The sequence below is a fragment of the Fusarium graminearum genome, chromosome 4, assembly GCF_000240135.3.
Source record: "Fusarium graminearum PH-1 chromosome 4, whole genome shotgun sequence".
In the NCBI taxonomy this organism is placed as follows: domain Eukaryota; kingdom Fungi; phylum Ascomycota; class Sordariomycetes; order Hypocreales; family Nectriaceae; genus Fusarium; species Fusarium graminearum.
This window is the reverse complement of record NC_026477.1, coordinates 1280594-1295120: the sequence shown is the minus strand read 5'-3', so window position 1 is coordinate 1295120 and position 14527 is coordinate 1280594. Positions and strand designations below refer to the sequence as shown.

Sequence of the window (14527 nt, the reverse complement as noted above, 5' to 3'; positions counted from 1 at the left end):
TTTTATTAGGAGGTTTATCGAATGCTTAAAAATTGGTATATATATATACCTATTGTCTTCCTCCTTCCCTCTATTATAAGATCTGTCGTTGTAACTCTTGTGTATAGAACTAATAATAGTCTAGGATTACAATTTAGTGTTTTGCAAAGAATCTGCTTAATTAGTTTATTCTGCATTTAATAAATCTCAATTCATTTTCTAGCTGAATTCGTTTATCCGTCGATAGATATTGTCGTCTCTATACGCGTATGGACCTCGATTAAAAAAGTTGGTTTATCATATGTAGTCAAAAGTTGGCAGCATCTATTCGGAATAGTGCACATCGCATTACGCGTTTCAGATCTTCACTAATAAAGCGGTTGTTTCTGCCCAGTTAAAGCAGTTGCAAATTGATCCGATTTGGCAATTTTTTCGTTCAACAATAACCAAAACCAAGGCACAGCCTCTTCAGGGTCCAACAATTACCCCACGTTTTGTTTTATCACTATCACTATCACTATCGTTGAACCTGCATCTCATCACCTCATTTAACGTCAACTTCAGCATGTCCATCAGTGTTTAAGGACTCATATCTCAACAGTAGTTAGATAGTCTCTGAGCATACCAGCCATCATGAGTCCCTCTTCATCGCCGCCTCCGGCATACTCAGAGATGCCTCCAGTACCACCAAGAAAACCAGTCAACTCTGCTGTTCCAGCTACATATCAATCCCCACCTTCATTACCATCTTCTTCAGGGCCGTACATGCCAATGCCATCTTCAACCTCAGCTTCAGGGCAGTGGCTCGGCCCAGATCCACGATCTTCGTCTACTCAGTCTCTGCTGCCAGACACATCTCTAGACAACCATACCACGCCACATGGAGATTTTCTAGGGCGTCGAAAACTGCTCATCATTTATATCCATGGTTTTCTGGGCAATGACCAATCGTTTCGATCGTTTCCTGCTCATGTTCACTCCCTCCTCGCCAACCTCCTTGCAGATTCTCATGTCATCCACTCAAAGATATATCCACGCTACAAGACCTATCGCTCTGTAGACGTTGCCCGTGATAATTTTAGCGAATGGCTTCGCCCTCACGAATCACCCACCACAGACGTCATTCTTGTTGGTCACTCTATGGGCGGTATATTAGCTGCTGATGTTGTTCTTATGGTATGAATATAGTAAACTCACTCCACACACGAATTGTACTAAACCCAACTATAGCCCAACCCAGATCCCTATGGCACTCATTCTTTGAAGCACCGAATCATTGGCCATGTGTCTTTAGATTGCCCATTTATCGGCCTTCATCCAGGCATCGTTGTGTCTGGCATAGCCAGTCTATTCAAACCTGCACCTGCACCACCCCAAGATGATAATCAAGAGACTGCTGTTCCCGGCAGCCCTGAGACTTCGAGTCTAGCCGACCCCAGCGTCTCTTCGTTATATCTCACGAGCACTGAGAGCTCTGGTCTGGGATCATCGACCAGTCTTCCTTCAGTAGCATCCTCATCCCGGCCTCCACGCGATCAATTTCAGAACCAGCCCTTCTTCAATCAACCATTCTTCAACGATTCAGGCCTGCAAGAACGACCTTTCGTCCAAAGAATGTTCCACTTCGCCAATAAGTATCGCAACGAGGGACTGGTACAAGCTGCTGCTAGGCATATATTCTCATACCTCGAATTTGGCAGTTGTCTTGCTGACCCGGCAGGACTCGAGGCACGATACCGCAACCTTCGTGCCCTTGAGGACGTCGACGAGTTCCAATCAGGGGACATCAAACCAGGATCCTCCAAACACATGGCGAGGGTTCGTTTCGTCAACTACTACACTCTCTGTACTGGCCGTCCGAAAACACCCAGAGGCACTCCCAAGGTGGGAAGCCCTCGAACAGAAAACCCAACTTCTGCAGATGCAAGTCTCAATTTATCTCACGATTCAGCGTCTTCATCTTCAGTCGAGCTGGGCTTCTCGCCAAACAGAGTGGACGTAGAGGACTCGGACGACTTGTACGCGCGCCAAGAGAGCCCTATGCCGAGCATTACTTTAGAACACCGGGATACAATGGGCAACTCGAAAAACCACCAAATACTACTAGATGCGGAGACCAAAACTTTGAATGCTCGCGCATCAAACAATACCATCAAAGGCACTTCGATTGCCGAAGATGAGTCTGTTACTTCTGACATGAACCGACTTTCCATGCACAGCATAGATCCCACGCCCATCGACGAAGACATCGCCTCCCCACCACCTCAAGACACTGTTCCTGCCGAATCACAAGACCAAGATCCCATTGCTACTGTGGAATCGAATAATGCAGAACCACCGAAAACAGATGCTGACCTACCTCCTCTCCCGGACCCCCCTACAGCACCTGAGCTTCCCTACCCCAGCCAATATACGGAGAAAGATGAGCGCAAGCAAGTGGAGCGCGAGGTTAAGCGTCTCCGACGTGCTTATGAAAACGCCGTAAAAGACCACGCCAAAGCCGTACGAGAACGCGAAAAACTCGTCGAGAAGCGTCAAAAGCGTGCGCAGAAGGAGTCAGAGAAGGCACTCAAGGAAGCAGCTCGTCGAGAGAAAGAAGCACTAAAGGAGTCTCAGAAGAAAGAGAAGGACGCCGAGAAGGAACAACAGCGCCAGGCTTCTGAGCGGGAAAAGCAAGCTCAGAAAGAACTTGACGAAGATGAAGATTATCAGCAGTTCAAAGCAGAAGAAGAGGAAAGCCAACGGGAAGCAGAAGCTGAAGCTGTTGCAGAGGCCCGAGCTCTCAAGTCAGAAAAGCCAAAAAAGCTGCGCAAGTTCTGCAACTTGCCTACAAAAGGGGGCAGAGTTGAAGACCCAACGTGGGTCGATATCTACATGGCAGATGTGGACGAGGTTGGTGCACACTGCGGTCTATTCTTTCCAGGCCCGCATTATGAGAAGCTGGTTGGGGATGTCGGTAATCGGATCGTGGGTTGGGTGCAAGATGACTTGACCAAAAGAACAATCCGGGATATGGGCATGTGAGCATTCAGGATACTGCAAGCACCCATAAAAGAAGGCAGACCTCCATATTCCAAGCAACAAAGAGCTGGGTCTCTGTGATCGTCAACTTATGCCCTCGAATCAAAAAAAATAGTAACATGTTGGTTGATACAAGTAAATTAGAATATTAATCATAAATTATTCAGCTATGCTTCGTCTCCCTGTTGCCTATAACATGGTATCTTGATAAACAGGCATCCGACAAACACCCCGTACCGACCGTGCAAATATCTATGCACATGTTCATTTTTGTGTTTGCCTTTCCGGCATCTTACGAGACATTATTATGTGTATATGTTGGTATCGTATGTCGTCTTTATGCCTTTATATGTGACCCAGAATGCTATGCTAAAAATGAAAAGTGCCATCGAATGGGCAGATGTAATAATATGCAATACCGTGCATAGATAAAGGTGTTAGTATATATCAAGCTCTTTCAGCTGTACATCTAACCGCCTATCATTGTTCATCGCTCCCTTGACGACAGCTGTGTCCTCGTCGACACCTAGCAAGCCACCAACGCCGAGCTCAAGTGTGCCCAGACGAACCAGTACATCATCAGCATCCCAATTTCGGCGACCACAGATGAGAACGTTGGCAGACTGGTAGGACTCATCAATCTTCCAGTCTCGACCAGAGATAAAGCAACCAATGAGCTCATGCTCGCCAGGCGGAGGTTCCGATGCCGTCTCGGGAGAATCTGGAGAAGATTGTGCAGCACGGAGGAGAAGTGCAGCAACGGGAGAGTGGAGAGCGTCGAGGAGGTCGGGCGACGCAAGTGTGATTGTGGGGTCGTCGGAAGATTTTGAAGTTGAGTTGTCAGGAGGAGGCGGCACAGTAAGGCGAATTTCGAAGCAGTATGTCGTGAGACGTAGAAACGAGATGGGTGTTGAGCGGGCAGCAATCTCCTCACCCTGTGTCTCCCAGTCGAGGATCTGATCATCCTTGAAACCAAGGGAGACGGTCATGTTTGGGACAGCCGAGACATTGTCAATGAGAGGTGTGTTGTCGCCAACTTGGTAAAAGTTCAGATTAGGTCCATGGCCAGTATACTCGGGTCGAAGCTTCCAACCAAGCCAGGTCCATGAAGGGAATGGGCCTTGGCGCTGCATGGGATGTGTCGATAGATCGACATCACCTGGAGGATCGTAGTACCAGCCGAGGCCGACGGCGAGACGGTCTGTCCGGTTAGGATTTGGTAGATTTTTGAAGTCCTTGGTATGATAGAGAGGAAGGCCAAGAATACTGTCTAGAGGGTCATCTAGCTGAGCATAACGGTCCGTAATGCCCCTGAAAGCGTCTAATCGGTCTTCTGGGATGGTGAATTCACGGCTGAAATAGCCGCTGGCAATGTTCTTGTAGGTATTCGCACGGCTTCCAATAGCATTGTCTGGAAAGGCACGGCCAAGGTTGAGGGTGGGGTGTGTTCGTAGAGGGAAAGAAATTGATTCATGGCAATGCAATGTTTGGCACTGGAAGTAGACTTGTGACGGGGTAAAGACCAAACGGCGACGCGCCATGAGACCCTCTTGATATGTCCAGCCCCGGGATGCCCATTTCGAGTTTGCGACTTCAACGTCAGGCCTTGTAAGCGATGTTGTGAAACAGCCAGTCTCCGTCTGCAGCGATAGTTGCTCCTCGCGGGGCACACTAATGCCAGGGATACCGTCTTGTACACCTTGGCCAGCCGCAACAATGATGGTCAAGGCAGATCGCGCGTATATTTCTCCCATCTTGTCTAATTGTCGTCGTCTTTCAACTGCGCTGAACTGGGGAAAGCAGAATCGGTCGATCCAGAGATAGCGGAAACCGAGAGACTTGGTCACAGATATGGCATCAGTGAGTAATGGGGGTAGCTCTTCGGGTAGTCCCTTGTGATCCCATTCGTCATCTGTCGGGGTGCCTCGTACATAGCTTAGCGTTACGTACTCGATCGTCTCGGTATTGAGATCGTCAACAAACACCACCTCATTATTCCGACAGTCCACAAGCTTAAGGCCCCGCATCGGCGCTCCTTTCGAAGCGCATGGTGTGTCTTTGTGATTCGACATGCAATAGTCGATCCATATCCGGGGTAACGCAACGTCAAGTTTGGGAGGTATCACACGACCTCGAATCGCCGGCGTAGCTTCTTTGTATCCAGCCATATCATCCTCTCCCTCGATAAGTCGTACGATATATCCCCATGGTAGCACCTTGCTCTTGGTACTGACCTCGAACAACACAGCGCCTCCAAGCTCGTGCTTTTCTCTAACCCCGAGGCGTTCAAAGGCCTGGCGAATTCGTAGATAAGGCGTGAACTTGCGCGTGGTATCCGGCTCGCCGCCCACCAGTGCTTGGAAGAAGATACAGTATGGACAGGCAGACAGCTCAGCGAGAGTGTGAGCTAGTGGAATCCAAGGCCGCGGTTGACCTGGGCGCCAATTGAGCAGGGCGGGAAAGTCGATCGTCGCGCAGATAGCGCAGGCCTGGTTTTCTTCGTCGGCGACTAGGCGAGTAAGACCATTTCTTGCAGGTCTCCTTGGTTCTGGTCCTGCGCCGCGGCGCCGTCGGGACGTGAGTTGGTGAACATCGGGGGAACTTTCTCTCGTGGAAGCAGAGTCTTCGGTTTGGATATGCGCATGGGGGCTCTCCGGACGGCCGCGGCCAAGTCGTGTAAAGGCAAAGAGCCTGGATATCTTTTTTATTCCTGCACGTGCGGTCGCATTTTGACCCGCGGGGGGTTTGGCTGCCGCCGTGCTGCCATTCTGGCTCATTGGTGTATTCGAGCGTATGCGAGATCCCTTTGCGTGAGGTGACGCGACAGTAACGGCGGTTTGCGACATGCGAGGTCGCCCGTGCTAATGGACAATGAATAGGAGAGTTTAGAGCGAGCGAATGGCTGGCCGGTGGTGTTTAGCGGTTTAGTTGACTGGTGCTTTAGTACACACACGCGGGGCTGCTGGGATCCAGATGAGTAACGGCGTCACCGAAAGGGGTCGGACGAGTAGCGGGGAGACAGGATGGGGGAGAACGCCCGCTATATGTGATGGTGTTTCTTCCCCTTTATCCTGGTCCCATTGTATTGAAACTGATTGTTGAGTCGAAAGATGTAGATAAATTGAGTAAGTGTAGCATGTGGTAAAAAGACGGAGGGAGAATTAAGGGAAGGGGTAAACCTTTAGTGGTGTGGTTGCTCTTGGCATTTTATCCAACAACGACCCGAGTGCCCGAGGTAGGTCTTAAGGGGACCAATCTGCCGGTGTCTGCCGTATTCTCTCGTCTGTGTGCGTGATAGACTTGACTATTAGGAGCATAGGTAGGTTCGTAGACGATTGGTTTACTGTATTACGGATAGATCTGGGACTAATTCTGTCCTTGTTGATTTTCCCAGGGTCCAAGTTCAGACGTTGAGTGTTCCAACACGGCACAAGCATAGCCTATAACTTACTGTCAAAGTTGATGAATCGTTCCATCACATAGAGACATACATTTCAAGGTCGGTTTGTGTATCAAGTTGAGTGTCACAATTAGATGATCCCCTATATCAGACTGTGAATATTGCCTTCCTTGTTGATACTGGTCAAGTCGCACTAGATTTGTCATATCAATGCTAATTCTGCCAGGAACGCCAACCAGGCTTCATTTCAGCCAAAGTCAAGTCAATCAGTATATTGGCTAATAACAAGATGCACAGCAGGGGAAAAGCTTGGATGCTGCCAAAAAGACCCTTAAGATTAGCTGCCCCAAAGCTAGACAAGTCTGGACTCTGGATGGAGATGTCAAATCCATTGTGCAATGTGGGTATCTCATTCTTTTTTAGTTGATGCTAGCACATGGTAGGTACCTAGTTGCTGAGTGATTCCCACCTATGAGCTTTGGTAGAAGTGATAGTTGCCTCTCATCCAGGTCAAGTATCTTGTTGTGATTATTTCATTCTTTGGTTGCATTGGCATATTTATCCGGCTCTTTCGGTGCAGACCCTTAAACGGAACGAAACTTACCAAGCCCGGGAATAACCAATGGAGCGTCCCCATCTCGCATCTCGCTTCCGAATTAGGGACGAAGGATACAGGGGCCAGGGGTGTGAAGGACAGGGCATTTTTACAGCCCATGAGAGACAGCCATTTGCTTTTTTTTTACTTTCCTCTCATTGAAACATGCCACTCGTTTGCTTGGCTTAGAAAGCTTAATAGTTGTTATCAATCCCGAAAGTCCGTCCAGCTTGAGAAACAGTTACTGTGCTTCATATTTCAACAAAAAGTCTCCTCGAGTATTGATAAATTATGCCATCCCATGTTTAACGCTAAAATTGTGCTCGGTGCAACCATCTCGACCGATTCCACGTGGAACTTTATACATCCGAGACCTCCTCCACTCTACTAAACCACACAGCTTCTGTTCTATCCCCTAAAGCTAAAAGGCCCCGTTTCCACGAAGTGATGATGATACTCTGGAGGAAAAAAGCACGAACTCACCTGCAGATAATGTAACTACTAGACTGAACTAGACCACGGATCCTTCGGTCCCGTGTGTCTCTCTTGATATCATGAATGGGTAGATCGTGCGCGATCAGCAGAAATATTATGATCTACTCCTCCTACTGCAGTCCAGCCACCGGTGCAGCTGTTATTTCAGCCCGAGTCCATGCTACTCGACGTCATTGTTGAAAAATGGAGGACCCTTGGTTCGTAGATCAAGGTCCTAGTGGTACAGGGTAGTATCTGCCATTTCTACTACTGGTCGTGTGACCTCGTTTTCATTTCTACTACTAAGCTGTACTCTAATTGTGAGGCATTAATCACGTATGTGAATGTAAAATTGTCTAGATACATGTGGATATACCTAGAAGCCTTCATAAGATTCTGGCTTGTCGAGAAACCGAGCACAACCTCGAGGTTGCAAAGCCAGAAACGCTGTCGAAATAAGCCTGACGAACAATAGCCACTTAGCAACGTTCAGATTTATCTAGCATAGAGTCAAACACCTCAGTGTTTGCAACGTTTAAACCCAAAAATGACAAGAAATCCGTATTGCGTTCTCAAAATAATTTCTTGTATATGCTCGCCTATGAAACTGAGTTGAAGGATACGGGGTCCTGACCCCGGATTCCTCGGCAGTTCACATCGATAATATGTGCCTACCTACCCCAGCCCATGCATGCTTTATCAATCATCCTAAACTCAAAATGCTTGTTCAAGCATAAGCAACAGTGTTATCATGTCGAATCTGTCCAGGGACGCCAATGTTGACCTCTCCCCCCGCAACGCTTGGTCCCTTCACCACAATCTAGGCAATGTTAGTGCACTGTCCACGAGTTCAACGGTTTCAACAAAATACGTACCTGTCCCTCAATCTTGTCGTCAGTAGTCTTGTGAACATCAGTATCCTTCAGATACACCTCGACGCTGGTCAATGGAGGTCCAAAGTGTGTCTTGACGTCGGTAGGCAGTCTGTAGTCGTAGAAAGCAGTCTGGCTGATAGCACCAGCAACCTTGGCCGCTGTCAGAGCATACACAACCCTTGCACCAGTGAAGATGCGCAGATCAGACAGGACATTTGCAGACAGGAGAGGAGTATCGGAGCCAGCACGCTCGGCCGCCAAGACCAGACGGAGTTTGCCAGGTGTCGTGCCAAGTGACGTGGATGCGTTAGAGAAACCCGAGAAGAGGTTGGATGTAGAGTGGACACCCTCCAAGGCCAAAGACCGAGTAGAAATGACATGAGAGACGTTAGCCAGGGCGGAGCCAAGTCTGGATGTGGACTCTTCGTGAGTTTTGAGAAGTGTCTCGGGACTAGCCACCAGAACTGTGGGAGCAACACCTTGAGTTGCGAGAACCAAGTCTGACGACTTGCCAGCGACGGAGTTTAGAGCGATGGAAGCGTTAGAGTAGAGAGCGCCCAACGTGAGCACAAGGGTGTAAACGTTGGTGAGAGAATCGGCTGGTAGGAATAGATCAGACGGGTTGATGCGCTCCTTGGTTGGGATAGCTGCGAGCTGAGCTGAGATGGCAGAGACAAGGTTGGCCTGACTGAAGCGCACCATCTCTTCAACCTCACCGGGCTTGGCCTGCCAGAAAGTAACGAGGTCGGAAGGAGTCTTCTCAGGGTCAACAGCTGGGAGCTCGCTACCGGCATGCGCAGGGGAGTCCCGGAGGATGTCCTGCCAAGTAGCAACATTGATGTTACCTCCAGTACCCTCGGGAACCTCGTTCCAGTCCATGTGGTTGCTTCCTTCATCCGTAACCCAGATGAGCTGTCGAAGGGACGGATAGGCGTTGACGACGGCATCAAAGGGGAATGCGCCAGGAGCAGTAATCATTGTATCGGCAGCAGAGCGGCGAAGCATAGACACGAGTTCTTCGTTGGAAACATTGAATGGGATCAGAACCGTTGTCAAGTTCGGATAGGAGCTGCAGGCGAAAAGCGCTACCAGGAGTTCGATTGAGTTTGACAAGTAGATGGCGACTCTAATGCCTCCAGCCTCAGCGATGTGCTGTCCGATAAGGTTGATCTGGCGAGTGATGTCGTCTGAAGTATGTTAGGAACTGCACGTTACAGAAAAGACACAATTCATACCAAGCTTGTGATCCACAACGTTTTGAGAACCCAGAACAGTCAGGATTCGTCCCTTGGCACCATTCTCACCACCCTCGGCGGCCTTTCTCCAAACATCCCTCAAGTCGCCATTGCGACCACGAGACCACTTGGAAGCTCCGGCTTCCTTCACGTTAAGGCCGGTGTTGAGCGGCATGCCGTGAGGAGAAGCCTGGGATCGGTAGATGGGACTTTCTCCTTCATTTCGGACTGATGAAGGGACAGCTTGGCGAGCCAAGAGCATTGGGTGCACATCGGGTTCGCGATTTGAAATGATGCGGTATGATAAAACAACGAGCAGCAGCGTCACCAAGCCGGTCGAGTAGACGTTCCACTGACCAAGCATGCCGGTGATGGCCGCATCGAGGCTGTCGAAGACGCCCATTGTCTGTTATACGTAGCCTTTGGCTATCGCTTATTGGAGTGTTGTATGGTTCGTCGGATGGTTCGGGTTCTTAATAGGTTGAGGGTTAAGCCATGTAGATGAAAGTTCTGCGCCGGGCAGAGGTGAAGCTTGGTCTAGAGATTACGCAAAATCTCGAATATGGTGTGGGGGAGGGAATGAGGCGAGACGCTCAAGCGTGAGGTGGAATATACGGATGAAGGTGGGGAAAGCATCTGTTGACGACTGAACCTCACGTCACAGCACAGCTGGTTGCCTCTCATCAGGCCTGTCCACCCTTGGTATGGCAAAAAAATGGACGGCCTGACAGCGCACAATTTAGTCAAAATTTCAACGTCTCGGACATCTCTTTTACCTAGACATCTTGAGCTTACATCTCATAATCTCTGTTGCTCTTTGTTAAGATAACAGGATATGTTCGTGCATCCTAAACATGGTCAAAAGTCATGAAAGTCGAGCTAAGACACAGACACAGCTAGGTAGCTACATCGCTCTCCAACTGGACCCTAGATTTTTGGACGGGTCGACCCGACACGCTATCTTTCCCATGTCTCTTTCTTATGCACCTTGAGCATTGCATTTTTGCCACAGTCATATTCGTCAAGGGTATCAAGCACGCTGTAGCGAGCTCGGCAGTATGCACCATTTGCTTCCACATACCAAAACGAGGTTGTCATCACTCAGAAGAAATCAATTAAATCAAGGCGTTTTTTTATTCAGGACTCCTCAGTCCAGTCCAGTCTGGTTATCTGTTCTACTACGGGAAGCATCATGGCCCCGTCTTGAGAAGCCTCATGACCCATTCATTATTCCATGAGTCAAAGCCTTCGTCGTGTCCATGTTCCTCCTAACTTGCAAAGAGCAAGAGCTTTTGTGATCCTTTCCATGCCGTGCCGCCCAAACCAAATGCCATAACCTATGGGCGTCGCGCGGCAACGCTCGTGCTCTCCTATCTGCTAATAAACAGACGTAACCGTCCTGTTGACCATTATCCTTTGTTCCCTTTCAGTGCGCTCATCGCTCTCCCTCCGGCCCCCATTCCCAATAGGGACCAGCGAGCGATTCGTCACCAGAGAACCGAGAAATCCACTTTTGTCTATGTGAACGGCGATAACATGACCCTCTATCGTGAATGCGTGAAAAATGCCTTGGGGTGGTAAAAACCCCGGGTAGACGGCGGAAACATAAACTTCGTAATGCTGTGTCAGATCTGTTGACTCGTGTTCGAGTCTAGATCCATTGCATCACAGCGTGCTGCCAACGTCTGCCAGCTCCCCACATCTCGGTCTAAGGGTATCAAACGAGGAGTATGCCGAAATCAAAGAAACGAAATCTATCAGATGCATCGTTAAGCCCTGGGACCGAACACTGCCTGTTGCTGTCGGCAAAGAGGCATTCGTCTGTCTTCGCAGGTCATGGTGCCGCCGTGTCGTTCAAATGCAAGCAACCAGATAACAGTAAGGAAAAAAACAGAAACAAAAATTGCAAGCGTGAGATGCTGCAGAATAAAGCGTCTGCTAGCACCGTGTCGCACCCAAGGGATGCGAATATCTCAATGGTATGATGTGTTTACCACCAAGACGACTGAGCACCAGGGCCGCTGGGGTTGCCGTAACCACCGCCGCCATAGCCAGCTCCGCCACCGTAACCAGCACCTCCGCCGTAGCCAGCGCCACCACCACCACCAGCGCTGAAGCCAGCACCCTGAGATCCAGCGTTGTTGAAGCCACCACCGCCGCCGTTGTTGTTACCACCGAAGCCGCCGCCGCCAAACTTTCGGAAATCACGAGTGGCACCACCGCGACCACCGCCGCCACGGGAGCGACCACCACGGCCTCCTCCACCGAAGGAAGACTCACGGGCGATGGTCTCGAGGAAAGCAGGGACCTCTTGGTTAGCTTCCTTGAGCAAGTCCATAAGCTCACGAACAATTCCGCGGTTGCCACGGTTGAAGAATGCAGTGGCAATACCAGTGTTTCCGGCACGACCAGTACGACCAATACGATGGACGTAGTCGTCGACATCGGTAGGGAGATCGTAGTTGATGACGTGAGTGACGTGAGGGATATCCAGACCTCGAGCGGCAACAGCAGTAGCAACCAGGATGGGGCATCGACCGTTACGGAAGAACTCGAGAGCACGCTCACGCTCACGCTGAGTACGGTCACCGTGAATGGAGGTAGCAGGGAAGTTCTGGTTGATGAGGAAGTCGGAGAGCGAATCAGCCATGCGCTTGGTCTCAACAAAGATTAGGGTGAGACCGTTGGCGTGGGAGTGGAGAATGTCCAGAAGGACGGATCGCTTGTCAACATCCTCGACGTACTCAACCTTCTGAGTAATGTTCTCAGAGGTGGAACCGACACGACCGACGGAAAGGAAGATATAGTCCTTGAGGAAATCGCGGGCAAGCATCTGGATGTCGCGGGGGAAGGTGGCTGAGAACATGAGGGTCTGGCGGTCCTGAACCTGGGGCATGTCTTCGCCTTCGACAATGCGGCGAATCTGGGGCTCGAAACCCATGTCCAGCATGCGATCGGCCTCATCGAGCACGAGGTACTTGATGTTCTGGAGGGAGATGCGACCTCGCTCTATGAGGTCCACCAATCGACCGGGAGTAGCGACAAGCAGATCACAGCCACGCTCGATCTGTCGGAGCTGAGAGCCAATGTCGGCACCACCGTAAACGACACAAGGTCGCACCCAAGAACGGTAGGCGAACTTGCGGGACTCGTCAAAGATCTGAGACACAAGCTCACGGGTAGGGGCAAGAATCAAAGAGGTGGGGTAAGCCTTGCGCTGGCGACCAAACTGACCGGCGGCATTAGCGGGCACGGCAGAAGGTCCGTTGATGAAAGCCTGAGAGAGGATAGGGAACAAGAAACCACCAGTCTTTCCGGAACCGGTCTGGGCACAAGCCATCAGATCACGACCGCCGCTAACGATAGGGATCGAGTACTTCTGAACGGGTGTAGGGACCTTGTAGTGAGCGAGCTCAATGTTGCGGCACAAGTGTTCGTCCAGAGGAGGTGTGGTGAACTGGTGAACAGGCTCGGGAACGTCTGTACCGGAAGCCTCAACAGGGATGTCGTCGTACTTCTCGAAGTTGATACCAGTGTGTTGCTTGGAAGGGTCCTCGGCAGTAACACCGAAAAGCTCGCGCTCGACACGGGGGTTGGCCGGGCCGGGGATGTGCTTTCCATCGCGCCATTGTCCATCACCAGATCCGCGGGCAGTGGGAGCGCCACCACCACCAGAGTGACCGTCGAAGTTGCCGCCACCGCTGTAGCCACCACCTCGACCGCCCCAGCCGCCTCGGCGGTTGTTGTTGCCCTGGTAGGTAGGAACATCGTTGCTCCAGTTGTTTTGGCGGGCGCCGTAGTTTTGGCTGTAAAGTGGTTAGTAAATGTTTGATGCTAGAAGACTGGCAGATAAAGCACTTACTTAGCCCAGGCACTGTTGCCGATGCCGTTAGGACCGGGAGCAGCAGCAGGAGGACCACCGTTCATAACGGGAGGACCACCAGCTTGGGGACCAGCGGGGGGAGGACCACCGCGGCCACGCATGTGAGGAGGAATGTAGGATCGACCCTGGGGAGGGCCTTGATGACCGCCTTCGTTGAGGGAGAGGCCACCCATATTGATCTGATCAGCCATGTTTACGGTCGTGTATCGGGTCGAGAAATCTGTAGAGATAGTCGGGTCGTAGAGACGCGTGAAATCCGAAATAGGCAGATAAACTCTCTCAAACGATCAAAGAGAGTAGTCGTGTTTGGTGAAATTCCCGTCGTAAATAAAGACAGGAAAAACAAGAGAAAGAAAAGGAAGGCCAACGCTTCCAATGAATTTCCCAGATGATAACTTTTAGGCACAGGCAAACGTCAGTGCTGTGCAAATATCCCTCGAAGAACACGCAGAATCTTCAAAGGAAAGACGAAAGAAAGACAGAGTGTTGAGAAAATAACACGGATGAGGGGGGAGGGTGAAGAGAAGTTTGTGAGATAAGGGTTTGTTGTGGGAAGAAGAGGGAAGAAAAGGGACAGAGTTAAGAGGCGAGAGAAGAGTGGGAGAAAAAAAAATTGGTTGGAGTTGCACCCGAATAGGGTTAGCGCGGGCCTTTACGTCGGGGCAAGGCTTTGGAGGGGGTTGCCTCTGCGGTGAGGGCGAGTGGGAGGATTTTAGAGTAAGAGTGGGTCAGGCAAGGCCGTGAGTGGGTGGTACGAGCTTCGAAGTACTCGACAAGTATTTTTTGGCCACCGCTCACCTCAGATGCCGCCAGTGAGATTGAAGGAAAAGGCGAGCATGCCTGTCAAAGACATGCTGTGGCTGGGCAGAAAAAGTTGGAAAAGGAACTGACCTGGTACTTATGACGATTGAAGACACTAGATAACTCTGATATCCTCTGACTGGATGAAATGATGGTCCTGAATCGTTGGTGCTGGGAAATACGTCAGAACTAGACTTTGCTTTGGGCTTCTAGGCTTCTCGAAAATTTTAATCTAGCACAGTAGGCGAGCGCTAGTTGATTGTG

General features: G+C 50.3%; 4 protein-coding genes across 4 annotated transcripts; 1 reads left to right on the top strand and 3 right to left on the bottom strand.

The window, feature by feature from the left end:
* Positions 1-612: 612 nt before the first annotated feature.
* FGSG_06807 (uncharacterized protein) lies at positions 613-3003 on the top strand (the record flags this gene model as incomplete). Its single annotated transcript, XM_011328157.1, has 2 exons — positions 613-1155; positions 1210-3003. 2 exons carry the CDS (start codon positions 613-615, stop codon positions 3001-3003), a joined length of 2337 nt encoding a protein of 778 aa, XP_011326459.1.
* A 434-nt stretch (positions 3004-3437) lies between these two features.
* On the bottom strand, positions 3438-5777 carry FGSG_06806 (uncharacterized protein; the record flags this gene model as incomplete). Its single annotated transcript, XM_011328156.1, has 2 exons — positions 3438-4504; positions 4673-5777. 2 exons carry the CDS (start codon positions 5775-5777, stop codon positions 3438-3440), a joined length of 2172 nt encoding a protein of 723 aa, XP_011326458.1.
* Positions 5778-7955: 2178 nt separating this feature from the next.
* FGSG_06805 (uncharacterized protein) lies at positions 7956-10097 on the bottom strand. Its single transcript, XM_011328155.1, has 3 exons — positions 9580-10097; positions 8345-9531; positions 7956-8289 (listed from the first exon to the last, which is right to left on the bottom strand). Exons 1-3 carry the CDS (start codon positions 9980-9982, stop codon positions 8197-8199), a joined length of 1683 nt encoding a protein of 560 aa, XP_011326457.1. The 5' UTR covers positions 9983-10097; the 3' UTR covers positions 7956-8196.
* A 1472-nt stretch (positions 10098-11569) lies between these two features.
* Positions 11570-13653, bottom strand: FGSG_06804 (ATP-dependent RNA helicase DED1; the record flags this gene model as incomplete). The annotated part of the gene is made up of 2 exons (XM_011328154.1): positions 11570-13385; positions 13442-13653. The coding sequence occupies 2 exons, from the start codon at positions 13651-13653 to the stop codon at positions 11570-11572; spliced, it is 2028 nt and encodes a 675-aa protein (XP_011326456.1).
* Between the last annotated feature and the right edge of the window lie 874 nt (positions 13654-14527).

What these genes read in the sequence shown, in the direction of transcription:
- FGSG_06805 (XM_011328155.1), bottom strand. Translation starts at nt 9,982, where the DNA reads ATGGGCGTCTTCGACAGCCTCGATGCGGCCATCACCGGCATGCTTGGT. An exon ending in CGTTGTGGATCACAAGCTTG is followed by an intron (nt 9,532 to 9,579) that starts GTATGAATTGTG and finishes AACATACTTCAG; the next exon opens with ACGACATCACTCGCCAGATC. An exon ending in ACGACAAGATTGAGGGACAG is followed by an intron (nt 8,290 to 8,344) that starts GTACGTATTTTG and finishes AACATTGCCTAG; the next exon opens with ATTGTGGTGAAGGGACCAAG.